This window comes from Saccostrea echinata, unplaced genomic scaffold (genome assembly GCF_033153115.1).
Source record: "Saccostrea echinata isolate AGI-Se365-2 ecotype Australia unplaced genomic scaffold, CSIRO_AGI_Sech_v1 ptg000001l, whole genome shotgun sequence".
Lineage (NCBI taxonomy): Eukaryota > Metazoa > Mollusca > Bivalvia > Ostreida > Ostreidae > Saccostrea > Saccostrea echinata.
The window spans coordinates 44,647,779-44,665,602 of NW_026889750.1; the positions used below are offsets into that span (position 1 = coordinate 44,647,779).

Here is a 17,824-nt window from a genome sequence, read left to right on the forward strand (position 1 = left end):
TTACATGGAATGGTTATGGAAATTCAAAGTCTCATAAAGTTGCCTGGCAATATGGTTTGAGGTGTTAAGGATATCAGATCCTCATTCAGGAAGGATAACTCTTAAATTTATTATTTTATTTAAAAAGTCTCAAAATAAAGCTTGAAATTGAGATCTTTTCGTGCAACAATTTTCATTTTATGCATCTTAATATAATTCAAGGTTCGGGCTTTGAAGTCTTAGAAACGGTCTTGTAAAAAGTAGACATTTGTACCCCATAAAAGGAAAAAAAAAAAAAGAATTCATTTTTATATAGAGAAATCGAATTTCCTTTAGTCTAGCATTAGATACCACTGCTTATTAGCATGATATGAAATTAGATTTGATATACGTGATGTCTAGCTATGATAGCACAAGCTATTTACACTATGTAATATATGACAATTGAAGTTAAAAAAAATGAAGTTAAAAAAAAAAGAACTAAAATACTGTATAAGCATAAAAAAGGATGCAATTTTCTCCAAATGCCTGGACACCTATATTTTTCTATCCTAAATTAAATTTATTGATCAATTTTCAATTAGAAAATGCATAGCTTGTGTTTTTATTCGCATTTCCTGAAAATATATTTGAGATTTGATAATTTCCCCTATATGATTAACTATAATTATGAACTTTGAAGAAATTCCATGGGTAAATTCACGTTACTATGTGAAATTAGACACATTTTTGTAGCATTTTCAATTACTTGAAGGCTGATTTTCATAAACCTGAGGATCGGATCGGACTACCTTAAGTACATATCTTATGTTGATCGAACACCACCTAGGAGCGCAACATCAAAATACTGATACCCTTGATAAGATACCTCGCAATTGATGTGGTTTCTTCTCGGGACCAAGAAGAGGCGCAAAGGGCTGTAAACAAAATCAAGAAAAAATGAGGATATGATGATTCGTCTCCTAATTTAAAAAAATTAACACAATGCAGATGTTCCATTGATCAGGAAATGATTAAAATATGTCCAGCAACATAAAAATGAACAGGAAAAAAGTATTTTTGTCCGAGAAACTAAAAAAAGAATAAGAAACACAAGAGAATGAATACATCTATTAAGAAAGGAAGAATTTATTTTAGAATCCAATCATTTTTGTGGTTTACAATTTAAAAAAAATGTACAACTTGTATTCTTTAATTTTATTTAGGTCACTGAACTTAAAAAAACCCATTATATTTAAAAGGACTTTGTTAAGAGAATCCAGGTAGAGAACTCTCCTACTTTTGTATAAGCAGTAGGCAAACTTGTTCAAATTTTCGCGCCTAAACCTAGCAAACGCTGTTATGACCAAGAACTCACTTCCGTCTTTTTCACGCAAGCGCACTGCCTAGAATTGGTTCATCAAACGTGTCTACGTCAAGACTGATTATAATTAATTTAATATATATGAGATTTGTGATTTATTTGCAGATCTGTATCTTTAACTGTGATATTAACAATTAAGAAATTTCACGATGAGTTCCTCGGGTGAATTTGGCAACCCGTTAAGGAAATTCAAGCTGGTATTTCTAGGGGAACAGAGCGGTGAGTAACCTGTCAGTTTATGTGTCAAATAATCTCATCATATATCCTGCAACGTCTCGATTAGGGCTGGGTCTATCACATTTGTTGCCCCTAACATTTTCCATTGGGGTTTAAAAAGGTCTTCTGCATCGGGTGTTCCGAATGGGAAAAAATTCGAATTTGTAAACAAAACATGATCTGATTATGAGTCATGCACTTGTGTATATTTCGTTGCCTACTTCCAGCGTGGAGACACAGTTAATTCTGACCAGGGAAACACGACTTCACGCTTCTAATTAAAAAAAAATCAGATTTATAAAATGAATGACTGGAATCGAATTGACAAATTCAAATTATCATTTTTTGGTGAAATGGGAGGTAAGATGATATTTATTTACCATTTCATGTAAAAAAAAAAATACATGTACTTGTCTCTATTTCTTCTTAGACAAGGGATTCATAAAACTATTAACACATTCATCCATACATATACAGTTTTTTCCCCTAATCATACAGACATATTATTATATCATTCCTTAGAACCACAGTGCTGACATTCATGAACTGCATAAAATTTTGATTTACTTTTTCATTGATGAGATTATACTATGTATAATAAGTTGCTTTGTTGTCTTGATCTTATCTTGAAGTTCCAATTTTTTTTTTTGTTTCAGTTGGGAAGACCTCTCTAATCACAAGGTTTATGTATGACAGTTTCGACAACACCTATCAGGTAATAATTCGTAACTGTATGTTTCATTTAATGGTTTTACTTTTATCTCTAATATTTTATACAGATATATATAAATATGTGATTTATCTCAAAAGATGGTCAACATATAAATTCTTGAAAAATCAGTTGAACATAAAACTTCTACAAGTCTGATTATCACAAGTCAGTCACCTCAATTGGCTTGCAGAGCTTTGCTTAACCTTCTTGTGTGTCATTTGAATTATTCATATGCTGTATTTAAAAAAAAAAATTGTTCAAAAATATTGTCAATCTGTGTTACATCTGTACATAGTGTATCCCAGAATGGCAACCATGGCAAAGTTTGTATTTGTATACATGTAACTATGATGTTTCGAGTTAGAGGAACACTTAAATTTTTCTTGCAAAAAATTCAAATATATTGGACTTTGATCACTGTTGATCAATTCAGTTATTCCAAACTCCTAGATGTTTACAAAAAAAAAAAAGATTTTTTATCAGTCCTTCAACTTTGAAATGTTGATGTTTGACACTGCCTGGTACTCCTATTTTCGAAGGGCCATTTATATCTGTATAAAGTACAAGGCCCCGTGATTTCAGAAGCAATTTTCTTTACATGTACAGGCACAGTATTGAAACCAAATGTCATGATCTTAGGGGGAAAAAAATCAATAGATTAGTCAATATGCTGCAGTCTGTACAAACTAATTTTGATCCAGAAATAAAAGATTTATATTTCTGTTGTCAGAACTGTGATCAAAGAACCGTGTTTCTCTGTTTTATATGTACATAATAGGGAGTATTGGCAATTTAATATCCATGTTTCATATGTTTTTTATGATAGAAAGACTGAAAAAAAAAAAAAAAAAAAATATTGGAGAACTATACCTTTCAATTTAAGTAAAAATATGTTTTGAATAACAAGAAGTTCTAATATTTTTTATCATTCCAGGCAACAATAGGAATTGACTTTTTATCAAAGACAATGTATTTGGAGGATAGGACTGTAAGTATATATGCCACTGATAGAAACATAGCTTGGCAGTCATTTCACACTGTTAGAAGTCTTACAGAGCATGATTTAACTAAGGTTTTGATTCTTTTCTTAGAATTAAGCAGAATGTTTCCTTCTTCAAAAAAAAAAAAAAAAAATGGAAATTTGTGTTAATATAGTCTGTAGTCAAACAATACTTACATATAATTCTGTCTATGTATGTAATTATTTCACCTGCATAAAAATTTCCTACCATTGTCCTGTGGATAAAATTTCGTGTATAATTTCTGATACAGATAACTCTTGATGGCTCAAACTTCAATCTCTCAAAATTCTTGATCGCTGGAAGTAAGTGTCTGGTCCCGATTTTTTTTCCCAATTTAACTAAGCAAATTTACTCTTGATCTCTCGAACTCTAAATCTCTTGAAACCCTTGATCCCTCAAACATGATGTTCATCGTTGTTAGAGCACATGTGTAAGATTTACACTGGAAATGAATGGAATCATAACGTCCAGTTAGATTAAGTTCAAAATCTGTCATTCAACCCGGAAAATTCCAGACTTTTGAAAACTTGAACTCTTGATCTCTCAAAGTTTTTCTGCAGTCCTACAGACTTCAAGGTATCAAGAGTTACCTGTATTACTTAGGAGTACTTGCAAGTGACATCTGTGTTAAAACACTCTTATTTTACAAGTGTGATACAGTGCAGGAAACTAATTTTGTTACAGCATCGCTGCTGATTTGAATGCTTCCTTTGCTTGCTGATTTGAATGCTTCCTTTGCTTGCTGATTTAATGCTAGTAATCCTTATCCTGATGCTGTTTTATAATTAGGTCAGTGCTGCCGGAAGTAGCATCATGCTACCGGAAGTAGATAATGAATTTCAGCATTGCCGTTTAAAGCAATAAAAGTGCCTTTTACAATTATTTGATCATAATATCTCACTATGTATCAATAATGTGAATACTTTAACCAATATTCTTTCTTTCTTTTTAAATTTTTTACTGAAATAAAACTCATTGATTTTCTGATGCTAGTAGGATAATGCTGATTTTATGTAGGTCAATGCTGGTTTTATCCTTTGCTTGCTGATGCTGATCCTGGTAATGCTGTTTTTTAAATGCTGATGCTGATGCTAGCTCTATCCTGATGCTACTATTGCTTATGCTGATGCTGGTTTATGTAACAAAATTAGTTCCCTGCACTGTATGTTATGTAGAAAGCTGAAGTTAAACAATGGGAAGTTGAAGTTAAACAATGGGAGTTCCCCCCAAAAATCAAAAAAATTATCTCTTGACACATGTATGTATTTGGTACATTTTAATTTTAGATACGACTACAACTATGGGATACAGCTGGACAAGAGAGGTTCAGAAGTTTGATTCCAAGCTACATACGGGATTCTTCTGTAGCAGTAGTAGTTTATGATATAACTAGTGAGTACTGTTTGATACTAAGCTACAAACAAGGATTCTTCTGTAGCAGTAGTGGTTTATGATATAACTAGTGAGTACTGTTTGATACTAAGCTACATATGGGATTCTTCTGTAGCAGTAGTGGTTTATGATATAACTAGTGAGTACTGTTTGATACTAAGCTACATATGGGATTCTTCTGTAGCAGTAGTGGTTTATGATATAACTAGTGAGTACTGTTTGATACTAAGCTACAAACAAGGATTCTTCTGTAGCAGTAGTGGTTTATGATATAACTAGTGAGTACTGTTTGATACTAAGCTACAAACAAGGATTCTTCTGTAGCAGTAGTGGTTTATGATATAACTAGTGAGTACTGTTTGATACTAAGCTACAAACAAGGATTCTTCTGTAGCAGAAATGACGTATCAGGGGCTGACAAATCCCATTGCCTGACGCCAGGGGCTAGTGAATTTTAAAGGTGGGCAAGTGAATTTTTAATAGGCACTTGTCCGTGGGAAAGTGACTTAAAAAAAATCAATCAATAAATATTTTAAAATCGATAGTTTTACAAGAAATTGAAACTGTTTTATTGTAAGAGTTATTTTCCTTTGCTTGTCACACTTCATTTGTGAACCAGTTTAATTGTGTCATCGTGTATCTTTATTCAATTTATTGCAAGTTTTTCTGAAATTGACAAATTGGCATTTGAAGAAATGCGAAATGGAGAAAGTTTTAAATAAAACAATTATGAGTCAGAAAAGGGATCAGAAGCTGATGATAAGTATACATGCATGTATATAAATCAACAGTGATCAATAACAATGTTACTGAAAGCACCACAAAACTGTCTCATACCAATTAGTATGAGAAAGAAAAAACAACAGAAACAATTATTCTTAACAAATAGCAAGAATCTTGACTGTGGCTGAAATATGATAGTGACATGAATGGTATGGTACTTGGTACTTACTGATGGGAGTTTTCAACTGTCACCAAGATTCAAAACAGCAAATTTGAGACTGCAAAACTTTTCAATTTGGTGATGAATTTATTCATTATGGTGAATATAAAATGCTAGATAGTAGACAACAGTGAAAGAATTAAAGGAAATATTTGTTGTTTTATATGAAATTAAAACTACTTTTTCATAAGAGGTATCTTTAATGTATAGTTTATGGTGGGGCAAGTAAAAATTGAAGTTGGGCAAGTGAAATTTGACCATGGACATGCCTTGGACAAGTGGTTGAAAAGTCTATTTGTCTGCCCCTGCTTATAATGTAATTAGTGAGTACTGTTTGATACCAAGCTACATACAGGATTCTTTTGTAGCAATATTGGTACATTTGATATAAATAGTGAGTACTATTTGATACCAAGCTGCTTACAGGATTCTTTTGTAGCAATAGTGGTACATATGCGATAACTAGTGAGTACGGTTTGATTATAAGCTATACCAGTATACAGAATTCTCTGTAGCAATTGTGGTATATGATATTATACAATTATGGACTTCAGTGTAGGTCGATATGTGATTATAAGGACTCATGTTAAGTGATATTGACCGAAGACACAGAAAGTGATAGCGACCAAGCTTGTAAAAAAAAATTTCTATATTCATCAATACTTGTAAATGAATACAAATGTACTACAAAGTGATAAATGATTTTACTACAAAATGTTAAATAATTGTTTTTGTAGATGCAAACTCTTTTCAACAGACATCAAAATGGATAGATGATGTCAGGACCGAGAGAGGAAGTGATGTCATAATTATGTTGGTTGGAAATAAAACAGATCTGTCTGATAAAAGGTATCCTTACACATTATATTGCTCAATAGATTGTATATGTCACAATATGTGATGTCACAATAAATTTTCCCATCTCTCCATACATGTACATGTAATGACAGTACTCAGTATTGTCACGAATGTTAGTTGTACTGGCAGTTGCTAATGTTGTAAGGATGTTTATGCATAAAAATTGAAAGAGAATGCATAACTTTGAATTGAAAAATATATTATGGGAAGATTATTGACTAAATATTGGGAAATACCAGCCCTTGGTCTTTGTAAAGATGCAGATCTTGGAGGGCTTATTTCTTGACATTCATTCAATAACATATAATAATTAGGGATGTCAACGAGTACCCGGTTAACCGGGTACTCGATCGAACGTCCGAGTATCGAATACTAAAAATGGTACTCGGTTACTCAGATGTGTATTTTTTCTTATTTCAAAGTACATATTTTTATCAAAAACTTATCAAAAAATAACATAAATATGGATACGATAATTTGTGTGTCGTCATCTACACCTGTAAAACACCCGTTATCGTCTGTGGCTGTGTATATACAGTAATTAGTGACCAATCACCCCACTGTTCTCACCTATTGTGGTCCTTGATTTTTGGATGGCTTCAATGATTGTTTGTCAGTGAACGTCGATGGTCTATTATCTTCAAATCATTTTAAAATTATTTACGGCTGTGAAATCGGACATGCATAGAAATGCCGCTACCCACTTCAAAAGTGAAGAAATATTTAGAACTAACTAAAGATTCAAAAAAATGAATTTGCGTAGTAAGTTTAGTGTATACGGGGGAAACAATCAACAATCAGCAATCCCAACAACGACCATTCCTTCTCTTTCACTAGTCTAATCATCATAAACATGCGTAACAGATTGTCCTCCTTTTGATGAAATAGATCCTAAACAAGAAGTGTAAACCATTTGTAATTTTTGATGTATTAATTGTGTTTTTTGTGTTTGATAAATAAATTTAGTACCAAAAGATCATTTCCGTTGGAATCGATGTGTATATACATTTATAAACGTGATAAAAAGAGCTTTGGGGTTTAACAGAGCTTAACGGGGCTCAAACAAATTAACACACTTGTATTTACATTTTTTACCGAGTACCTGGTTACTCGATCGGAAAAACGTCCGAGTAACCGATTATCAAAAATTGACCGATTTGACATCACTAATAATAATATATATACAGTTACAGTAATTTTTTTCTACTGATTGGGAATGGGTCCGGTACCGATTCAATTGGGAAAACAGCGTAGAAATAGACACTGATAGAACAAAGGGGTATTATCTGTCACAACACCAAAGTACATTTATTTTACGTTTATTCTAACTTAATTAACTATTATTGGACGTTTTAAAAAAATAAACAAGCAATCATTGCTTCGCATATTCATGATATATATGTCCCTTGTTCTTATGTTTTCATGCTTTTAAGTTGTAAAAATTTAAGGAACTAGGCTGTTTACGACATGCATCTTGCCATTTTATGAAGGGCTGTCTACTTTCGATTTAAGAGGAAGTGAGAAATTAAGTCAACTTGTACAGAGTTTCTACAATGCCATCACACTTTGTTCTTTAACAGTTGAATGAGAATTTTTAGTCTTTCAAAATAGGCATTGGGAATGGTACTGTTATAGATACATGTACCAGTTACATAAGGGGAAAAAAACTGCCTGACTTATGATCAAACAGAAGAAAATTTACAGATGATGTGAAATATAGCAAAACTCATTTTGTCCAAAACAATTTCTTGTTTGCCCGAAAGTATTTTGTGGGTAGCTAGTAGGGCAAAAATTTTAAAAAAATGTTTGTTTGCCCTTTTCCAACCCAGGATTTTAACAATGTGTGGGTACTGTAGGTAGGAAAATATTTTAATTTTTCATCTTAAAATCTTGGGTACATCTTCATGCAGATTTTTTTCATCACTGTAAACAGTGAACATCACAAAGCAGCCTGTAATTGTCAATATTTTCTTTTGAACCCTCATATTTCCTCCTAAGATGTCAAATGTACCAAAATTATATTTTGGTTTGTTAAGTCTCCATCACGGTCACACTTTACCTTTGAAGAAACATTAGACCAAAGTATCTAAATGACCTCAAAAAAGTTTTTTATGAAAAAAATTGAACTTGATGAAAATAGATGTAAGGATCCAGACATTTTAGGGCCAGGATCACCACAAGGAGGTGCAGTATGCGACTTGCTGACAGAACCTATTAACTCAAATTTTTAAGTAGTGAGACCTAGTGGTATAAGCATCAACCCACGAGACCTGAATCAGCACTTTACCCGGATTGGTTGGCTAAGGGTGAACAAACAATATTTTAATTTAAGCCTAGGGAAGGCTGTTCGAGGAATTAATTTATTCATTACCTCTAAAGTTTATACCCTGATTTTGTCATGTATATAGTTGCAATGGGTCTGTATCCAGTATTTGTATGAGGAACTGGGATATCTTTTATGATGATCTATAAATGCAACACTGGTTGCCATGAACTCATTCCTTTAACATGTTAAAATAACAAAAAGTAATAAAACTTTTCCTTCCCTATATATATTATCTATAATTTATGTTTTACAGTGTATATGTTTGAAAAGAAAAGAAATTATTATTAAATGTGTGTTTTCTCATATCAAGGCTTGAATATTGTTTTTCATTGTTGTTTGCTACTTGTAAGGTGTATTGCTACATTGAATAAATTTGAATTTTTCAGGCAGATAACAACAGAAGAAGGTGAAAGGAAAGCTAAAGAACTGAGTGTTATGTTTATTGAAACAAGTGCAAAGGCTGGTTACAATGTGAAGCAGGTAGGTCATATTAGAGCCTTAAAAAACAAGGCTTACAGTGTTTTCCCTAAGAAACAGCTACTGGCCAAATGAACCATTTCAATCGATAAAAATGCCGCTTTGAAATAAAAATAAAAATTTAATTGTGGTAATGTCCACAGAGATTTGTCATAAACTTCAACTCAAAGCCTGTTAACAATTGATCTCTAACCCTTTACTTTGAATGAAAGGGAAAACACTGGGCATAATTGACAGTTGCTCTAACCAGGCTTTGTAGTAATCAGGTTCTACTGTTTCTATTTGAAATTACAATCTTGTGTGTTTTTAGGTTCATGAGGGTTAACATTTTTTCTGTTAAATTTATTTTCTCATTGTTGAACATTCTTGTAATGAAGACTTAATCTTTGTATGTTATAGCTGAACCTAATCAACAAGTTTAATTTCAAAAGCCAGTTAATAGCTGGAACTAAAGCATTCTTAAAATCTGAAATTATTCCTTATCAGTCTTATATAAATGACACCGTGTATATCATGGGGTATATATTTTACATACAGTTGTTCAGGCGAGTTGCTGCAGCATTACCGGGAATGGAACAAACAGAGACAAAGAAAGGAGAAAGTATCCTTTTCTTTATTTATGTCCTGTTATGATTAACTTTATGGGTGCTGAATGGTAAGTATGACTTAGTTGGGCTGTTCTGCTCAGAGCAACTTTGCTTGTATGTAATTGTTGGGCAAGACATAATATTGGGATACCATTTAAATCTTTTAATAATTAAATACATAAATAGACTTTTCTCATTAATTTGTATCATATTGAATAGATGATTTTTTTTTATGCATAAAGGTGTAAACAGATACATTTATAGTAGACTATATTTATTTCTGAGCATTATAAGTTCTGCTTGCTTTGGAAGTGGGAATGAAGATTTGCAAAATAGGATTTTGAAGAAAATAATTTTCTCATAGTAAGATGAAATCTTTTTGGGAGTATAAAGTCAAGATAGAGTAGATTTAGTTGCCTCTGAAGTCTGAACAAAGGTATAATCAGTACTTCAGGTTCATCAACTCTTTGTTTTCTCAAATAAAATTTTGCTTTAACACTGATTTTCCAAAAGAAATCTAATTTACAACTAAAATGGACACAATTTCAGGATACCTTTGGGGGCAAAATTTGACAGAAATTGCCTTTAAACTTTAAAATTTTATGAAGGAATAATAGCCATTCTCCCCAGTGGAAGTTACCTCTCTTGTCATAGTATCAGTGAACCTTAATAGCTTTCATTTTCAGTTGTTTATTAATTCATTGAAGCATTTCAAAAAATTTGCAGGTTGTTATTGTATTCATGGGATCATGCTGTTCCAAAAATGGAAGTCCCCAATAACTCTAGGTCAAAGATTTTGGTGGTACCAAAGCATTTCTTGTTTTTTTTTTTTTTAAAGAATTTAAAGCAAATATTTGATGACTGATAAAAACTTTGCATTAGGATAGTGGTTTGCATTTTTGCATGAATTGCTTTGTTTTCAATATGCATGGCAGTGTTGATGAACATCAGTAGATAATCAATTGCTTGATTACACTTACTCAGGTACTGGTTATGCATGATATAGAATTTGAGAAGAGCAAATTAAAAAAAAAATAATAGCAGGATTAATTTTGTAACCTAAAACTTTATTTCTTTCCTTCTTCTTCTTTTTTGTTCTTGATTCAAAGTAAACACATCACACTTGATGCGTCATAAAAGGAGGTCTTTTTATTATATGGTAAATGAAGAGAACTCATCGTTTTCATGCACTATAGCTACTATAACATCTAGTTTGAATTTTAAATTTTAACTCATTAAAATATGCTGAAACATAGGACCAAATGTTTAATGTCCCTGTATTATAAACATAGACTTCAGCTGCTTACGTCAGATATATCATCGTTTAACATTTTGCCTGGGAGATTATTTTTGCAAGAAAAAAAGTTGATTCTTTTATTTGGGAATAATTGATTTTTTTTTTTAATCAGTTATTAAATGTTGTGAAATATTTGTTTTGGTAGCTTTTTGCTTTTTTATTTATTTTTTGTTTCCTTAACCTTTGACCTCAGTGACGGAGGTTAAACTGAAGGACACAGGCCCAGTAGAACCTGAACACAAGGAAGGAGGGTGTTCATGCTGAGGGTGTGGGTAGTCTCTCTAGGCAGGGCAGGATCTAAAAATAACTCACCAGCTACAAAGGAATTCAGTTTGGAAGGGTGCTGGCTGGAGAATGGACAGTGGTTTTTTTTTTGTTTTTGTTTTAAGAGACCCTCCGAAATTCGAAGACAATATACCGTACTGAAATATTACATAGGTGCTGTAATGTGAATTCAACATACTACTCACACTGTCACCTATAATGTTTACACTTATACCGTATACAGTCATTTCTTTTATGCATGTTAAAGACTCCGATCAAATAACATTGACATAATTTCATTTGCATGTTTTTGTTTATCATTTTGAATACATGAATAGATTTGTATAGAAAAGTTGTACATGTACTTTTTTTTTGAGATGTATGTGTTCAAGAGTCATCAATTTGAAATACTTGACATGATTTCCCATTGGCAAATATTTTGCTTCATTTGAGTTTTTGTGAAATTATTAATATTTATTTACCGGAATCAGCCAAACATTTTTTAAGTTGAATGCTGCTTAAGACCTTAAATGTCTGTTTTTATACTCACTTGAGTATCACCAGTATATATTATACTGTATACCAACTTTCATTCGCCTTGAAGAAATATGTTGGTTCCGGAACCTTAGATTTCTTGCAGATATTTATTGCAGTGAACCATTTATTGAATTGTTTTACCATATGGAAAGTTTCCTCATTTGCAAAAAAAAAAAAAAAAAAAAAAAAAATAGAAGTCGTGGATAAATTTCAAACAGGGATGAAGAATAAAAGTTGTCATAAATAATAGTCGTTAAATGATTACAGTATATTATGTCTGAACATAAACAAATTAACTGCTATAGCTGTAAATTAACTCGGAGGAAAAAAGGCCATGTTTTCATGTTTGTTTATTGTAGGGGCTGGATAAGAGGTTATATAAATTATTAATCAGAAGCAGCCATTTGTGATAGGGAGAAATGAATTTGTAAAGTTGACATATCCATGTAGCCGTGCTGAATAATATCGTATGTCCAACTGTATGCAGTAATCTATGCATTAACACTTTTCATTAACGTTCAATGCATCACTTCTGATTTTAATGCTGTTATTTATTATGTGTTTTTGCTATGTATGATTGTATTTTAGCATGTATGTTGTGTATGCTTGTGGCCAACTAAAATAGAAATTAAATGAAATTATTAATTTACAGACGTTTTCTTATAATGACTGCAAGTTAATGTTGGTTTTTAGTGCAAATGTGAGTGTTTTTAATAATTCCCCTTAAATGTATCTTGCTCACTTATGAGTGATGGTTAAGAAAGATTATTTTCATTTGTTTGAATTGATTTGAAATGAAATATTACCAAGTCATTAAACTTGGCAATGGAAGAAACTAACATCTTCACCAGATAAAGTAAAAAAAAAAATATGCTGGTGAAATCTTTTCTGCCAATTTAGTTACTATCCATAGTTATGGAAATGGGATTTTTGAAAAAAAAGGAAGAAAATAACAGGTAAAGATAAAGCCTATATATGCTTTATTTACCTAGGTAACTTATTGTATTTTGCCTCAAGATACTGAAATATTTTCTTGTTACTCACTCGAGATAATGTTGAATACTTTCCTTGCATTATTAGCTCACCTGAGCTGAAAGCTTGAGTGAGCTTTTCTGGTCACATTTTTTCCAGTGTCCATCTGTCTGTTTGTAAACTTTTCACATTTTTGACTTCATCTGAAGAACCACAGAGCCAATATCAACTAAACTTGCCACAAGGCATCCTTGGATGAAGGGAATTCAAGTTTCACCAAAGGAAGCACCATACCCTCTTTCAAGGGGAGGTAATTAAGAATTGGTAAAAATTTTATTACATCATATAAAAATCTTAAGAACCACGTGGCCAGAAAAGATGAAATGTGAAAGCTTCATTACATAGTGTAGATTCAAGTTTATTCAAATCATGACACTCAAGAACAAAGCCATTATTAGTCATATTAATATGGAACCATCCTCAGGGAGTGTGGATTCAACTTTGTTTTAATCATGACACAGGGAAGGGGGGGGGGGGGGAGCACAATAGGAAATCAAGGTTTTACAAAGGAATGTATGTAGGAAAAAATCTTTAAAAAGTGAAGCCATGATTAGACATTTGAGTACTGAAGCATCCTCAGGTTGTGTAGATTTTGTTCAAATCTGACATGACCCCAAAGGGTAGGATGGGGTCACAATATGAAATCAAAATTTACAGAAAATTAGGTAGGAAAAATCTTTTAAAAGTTTTTTTCTCGAGAACAGCAAAGCCATGATTAGTCATATGGAAGCATTCTAAGGTAAGACCCCAGGGGATCAGAGTTTTACATAGGATTATATAGAGAAAATCTTAAGAATTCTTCTTCTTATGAAGAGCAAAGCCATTATTTGTTATATTGAAAAATAAGTGTCTTCAGATAGATTAAATTCAAGTTTGTTCATATCAATAGGTTGAGGCTATAATAGTGGACCAGAGCTTATAAGGAAGTATACCGGAACAAATCTTTATTAGAGTCGCAAGACAACACTAAATCATATTAAGAAGCAAAACATTTTTAAGTTCTATGGATCCGTTGTTAGGGTTTGGCCAAAATCAGAGAATCAAATTTTACATAATACATGTATACAGAAGGAAAAAATGTTGTCCAGAACAATCTAGATCATATTGATATTGAAGTATCCTAATATTGAGTGGCTTCAACTTTAATCATAACTACCTTAGGGCTAGATTTTGGTCCACATTATGAGGTCAAAATTTTCATAAAATTAAAGAGGGAATTTTTTTTATTAAAAAAATCTGCTGATGAGAAAAACAGGGCTTAAGTAACTCAGGTGAGCACTGTGGTCAATGGGCCTCATGTTTTGCTCTGTTTTAGCGGAAAGTTAAAGTGAATTAATTTAAACTTCAAGTTATGCCAATCTTAAATTTTCTTGTGACCAAAAAAAAAAAAAAAAAAAAAAAAAAAAAAAAAAAGATTTATAAGTGCTTGATATACAGAAAGAGTTTTATTTTAAAGTGTAAAGGTATATTAACCAGCCAAAAAAAATCACTATGAAATATTTCATTATACGCTATTTTAAACATAAAAGTATTAGGAAACTCTCAGAACTCTCGTGTCACAAACTGACGGTATGCTTAGAAAAGTACATCTTTGTTGGACAAAGATAATTTTTGTCAATTTCATCAATTCAAAGCCCAGAGCTAAAATATGAAAAATACTGTATTAAAAAGCAATTTCCTGAATAGGGTTAATAAAGTGAAAAATTTTAATATCTCATTGTCACTAAGAGCTAGTATAGTGCATTACGTTACGAAATTCTATTGTCTTGAAACCCTATAACCTTTGATACTATTATAGAACTCTTCGTTGAAAATATATTGTTTTATAAGAAAATATGTACTTTCTGTCTTCTACAAATAGAAAAGATTAAAAATGCCAGTATAGACTGTAAAATTCAAAATTTTAATTTTGTTGTGACCTACGTTATCATAATTATCTGTCTACCTGTGATATAGAACCTATGTGGAATTCAAATCATTAATTTGAATCTATCATGCCATCAATTTAATTTATCATAACGAATCTTTCTGTTAGCGATTAATATTTAATAAGATCTTTCATCCAAATATTTTTTTTCGTCAAAAGATGACATACAGAAAACTACCAAAAATGTTCTCTGTATTATTAGGTATGAAATTCAGCGGACACTTTTAAATGGTCATTGGCACAACTTCACTGAAATTGTGCGTAATTTTTTAAAATGATTTGCTAAAATACCAAATTAATGAAATTCTCATAGATTCAAGAAGACCATATTCTGATATTACATGCAGTAAGGTCAAATTTGACCATCTTATTTAAGTAGGAAGGCCAGGTCAAGGTTACTATGTTTTTCCTTATCAGATTACTTTAAACAAGCATGAGATACCTATTCCTATTTAGAAATATGGCATGCTTTTCTTTTTGCGTAAACAAATAAAAACACAAGGTCTTTCAGGTAATACTATCTAGATTAGATTTTATTGGCTTACCCGAATTTTCTCTAAGTTTCATAGGTATTTAAATTCTTTCTTATTTTTATATATGGTGAAGTCATCAGAGATACAAAATGATTATAAACAAGATGTGTTTGTGATACACCTATGCCCCCGTACGGCAACTTATAAGAAAGGTTAAACTTCCTAAAATGCAAATCAAATATGTTGGTACCCAAAGTAAGGTCTTGTCTCGAGAAATACACCTGTGAAATATGAAAACCCTAGCAGCAACCATTGAATAGATATGGAAAAGGTTAAAGTTTTTTAAAATTAAGTCAAACATCAAGGTCAAATGGTCAAAATTAATGGTGCCCAAGGAAAGGCTTTCTCCCAAGAAATATGCATGTGAAATATGAAAGCCGTAGCACCAGTCGTTCAAAAGTTATGGCCAAGGTTAAAGTTTTTCAAAAGTAGGTAAAACTCCTAAGGTCAAGGGATTACAATTGTTGGTATCCAAAGAAAGGCCTTGTCACAAGGAATAGACATGTTAAATATGAAATCCCTAGCACCAACTGCTAAAAAGTTAAGGTCAGGATTAACGTTTTCCAAAAGTAGATCAAACTCCAAGGTTAAAGGGTCAAACTTGTTGGTATCCAAAGGCAGGTCTTGTCACATGGAAAAGACCTTTTAAATATGAAAGCCCTAGCACCAACAGTTAAAAAGTTATGGCTTAGGTTAGCGTTTTCCAAAAGTAGGTAAAACACCAAGGTCAAAGGGTAAAAGTTGTTGGTATCCTAAGGCAGGTCGTGTCACAAGGATTACATATGTGAAGTATGAAAGCCCTAGCACCAACCATTCAAAAGTTATGGCCAAGGTTAAAGTTTTCCAAAGTAGGTCAAACTCCTAGGTCAAGGCCAAAGGGTCAAACTTGTTGGTATCCAAAGGAAGGTCTGTCACCAGGATTGTTCAAAAGTTATGACCAAGGTTTAAGTTCGGTAAAATTTTGCAAAACTGGGTCAAACTCCAAGGTCAAAGTCAAATATGATCAAACTCAAAAAAAGATCTTGTCACAAGGAATACACATGTGAAAAATGAAAGCCATAGCTTCAACCAAGTAATGGGCATTGTTAAAGTTTTTGCAGAAAAAAAACATAAACCTTGGCCATAACTTTAGAACGGTTGATCAAAGGCTTTCATACTTCACGTGTATTCCTTGTGACAAGGTGACAAGATCTTCCTTTGGATACCAACAACTTTGACCCTTTGACCTTGACTTATGTTCGCGCAACCATGACCTTTTTGGACAATATCGATTGCTCTTACAAAAGTTTATATTCCTCTCAAAAGTCCAAAAGATGACACAACAAACATATTGTGAACCCCTCTCTCAGTCACTGCGGAAAATGAAGACTAAGCAATGTTTGCATGCCATTTGGAATTCACATTTGAAATGATATTAATATTCCACAATTTAATTTAGCTTAAAACACTTGCATGGTATTACAAATCCCTAAATAACGAAAGTTAATGGTTACTTTTTATGATATCCTTGACGACAGCTACAGATATAGAGCTTCTTCCGTCGTCCATAGACCACGTGGGCCAAGAACCGGAAGGGGGCGGATGTTCCTGCTGAGAGCAGTGTGCGTGCAAAGTCTGTGTGTCTACGTATAAAATTTAAAATTTTAACACCCTAATCAGAAAAAAAACCAGTTTTTGTGTTCTGTGCCAAACGCTTTAAAAGCACGAGTTAACGAATTGTTAGTTTGGTGTAAATCCGTGTGTATTCACCAAATGACAGAACTGGCATCAATGACAGCAAATAAGACGAATGTTTTGTAAGCAGAGTGAAAGTGTGTTTTGTAGAATTTTTTGTCGCTAGTGTATCCGTTAATTTTTGCACACGAAGTATCATGTGATGTTTGTTAAGTCTTCATAATTTTTTTCAAATACAGAGATTTATCAAATGTAGATTGAATTATTTGTTCAGTTTCTGTCGATTCCTTATTGATTCTTCATAAAGTTCCTTGACAGATGCCAGATGTTGAACTGCAGCCTATGCCCCTGAGAACGATCGGGACAGCGGAGCTAGTTTCGGGAGGCTGCACGTGTGGTTAAGCGCCTTCAGTGGTACCCGCCATTCATTCCTTTCTGTCCTGTTATTGGGCGGTGCAGTGCTTTGTATTTTCTAAGTAAATCTTACCTTTCCGTCACCATTTAATGGGAACATTGACCAAGAATTCTTTCATTAAAACTAACTTGAGGATGCAAAGCTGACTTAAATTGTTTATGATTTATATTAAAATGCTGAAAACAGACCAAATTTCAACATTCAGTCATATGCTTCATGTGCATTTGTTGTATGCTTATTTATGGATCCATTAAAACACCAGGATATAAA

The 17,824-nt window shown here is 32.5% G+C and overlaps 1 protein-coding gene across 4 annotated transcripts; it reads left to right on the plus strand.

Moving 5' to 3' along the window:
• The first annotated feature begins 1,356 nt into the window (after positions 1-1,356).
• LOC133192475 (ras-related protein Rab6) lies at positions 1,357-17,824 on the plus strand. 4 transcript variants are annotated; one of them, XM_061328482.1, is made up of 8 exons: positions 1,357-1,561; positions 2,215-2,273; positions 3,205-3,258; positions 4,579-4,684; positions 6,365-6,476; positions 9,198-9,291; positions 9,826-9,889; positions 17,465-17,824. In XM_061328482.1, exons 1-8 carry the CDS (start codon positions 1,492-1,494, stop codon positions 17,539-17,541), a joined length of 636 nt encoding a protein of 211 aa, XP_061184466.1. In that variant the 5' UTR covers positions 1,357-1,491; the 3' UTR covers positions 17,542-17,824. The 4 variants fall into 4 exon arrangements, with proteins under 4 accessions (XP_061184466.1, XP_061184471.1, XP_061184481.1 ...); XM_061328487.1 differs by lacking the exon at positions 17,465-17,824 and adding an exon at positions 16,983-17,394; XM_061328497.1 differs by lacking the exon at positions 17,465-17,824 and adding an exon at positions 16,989-17,394.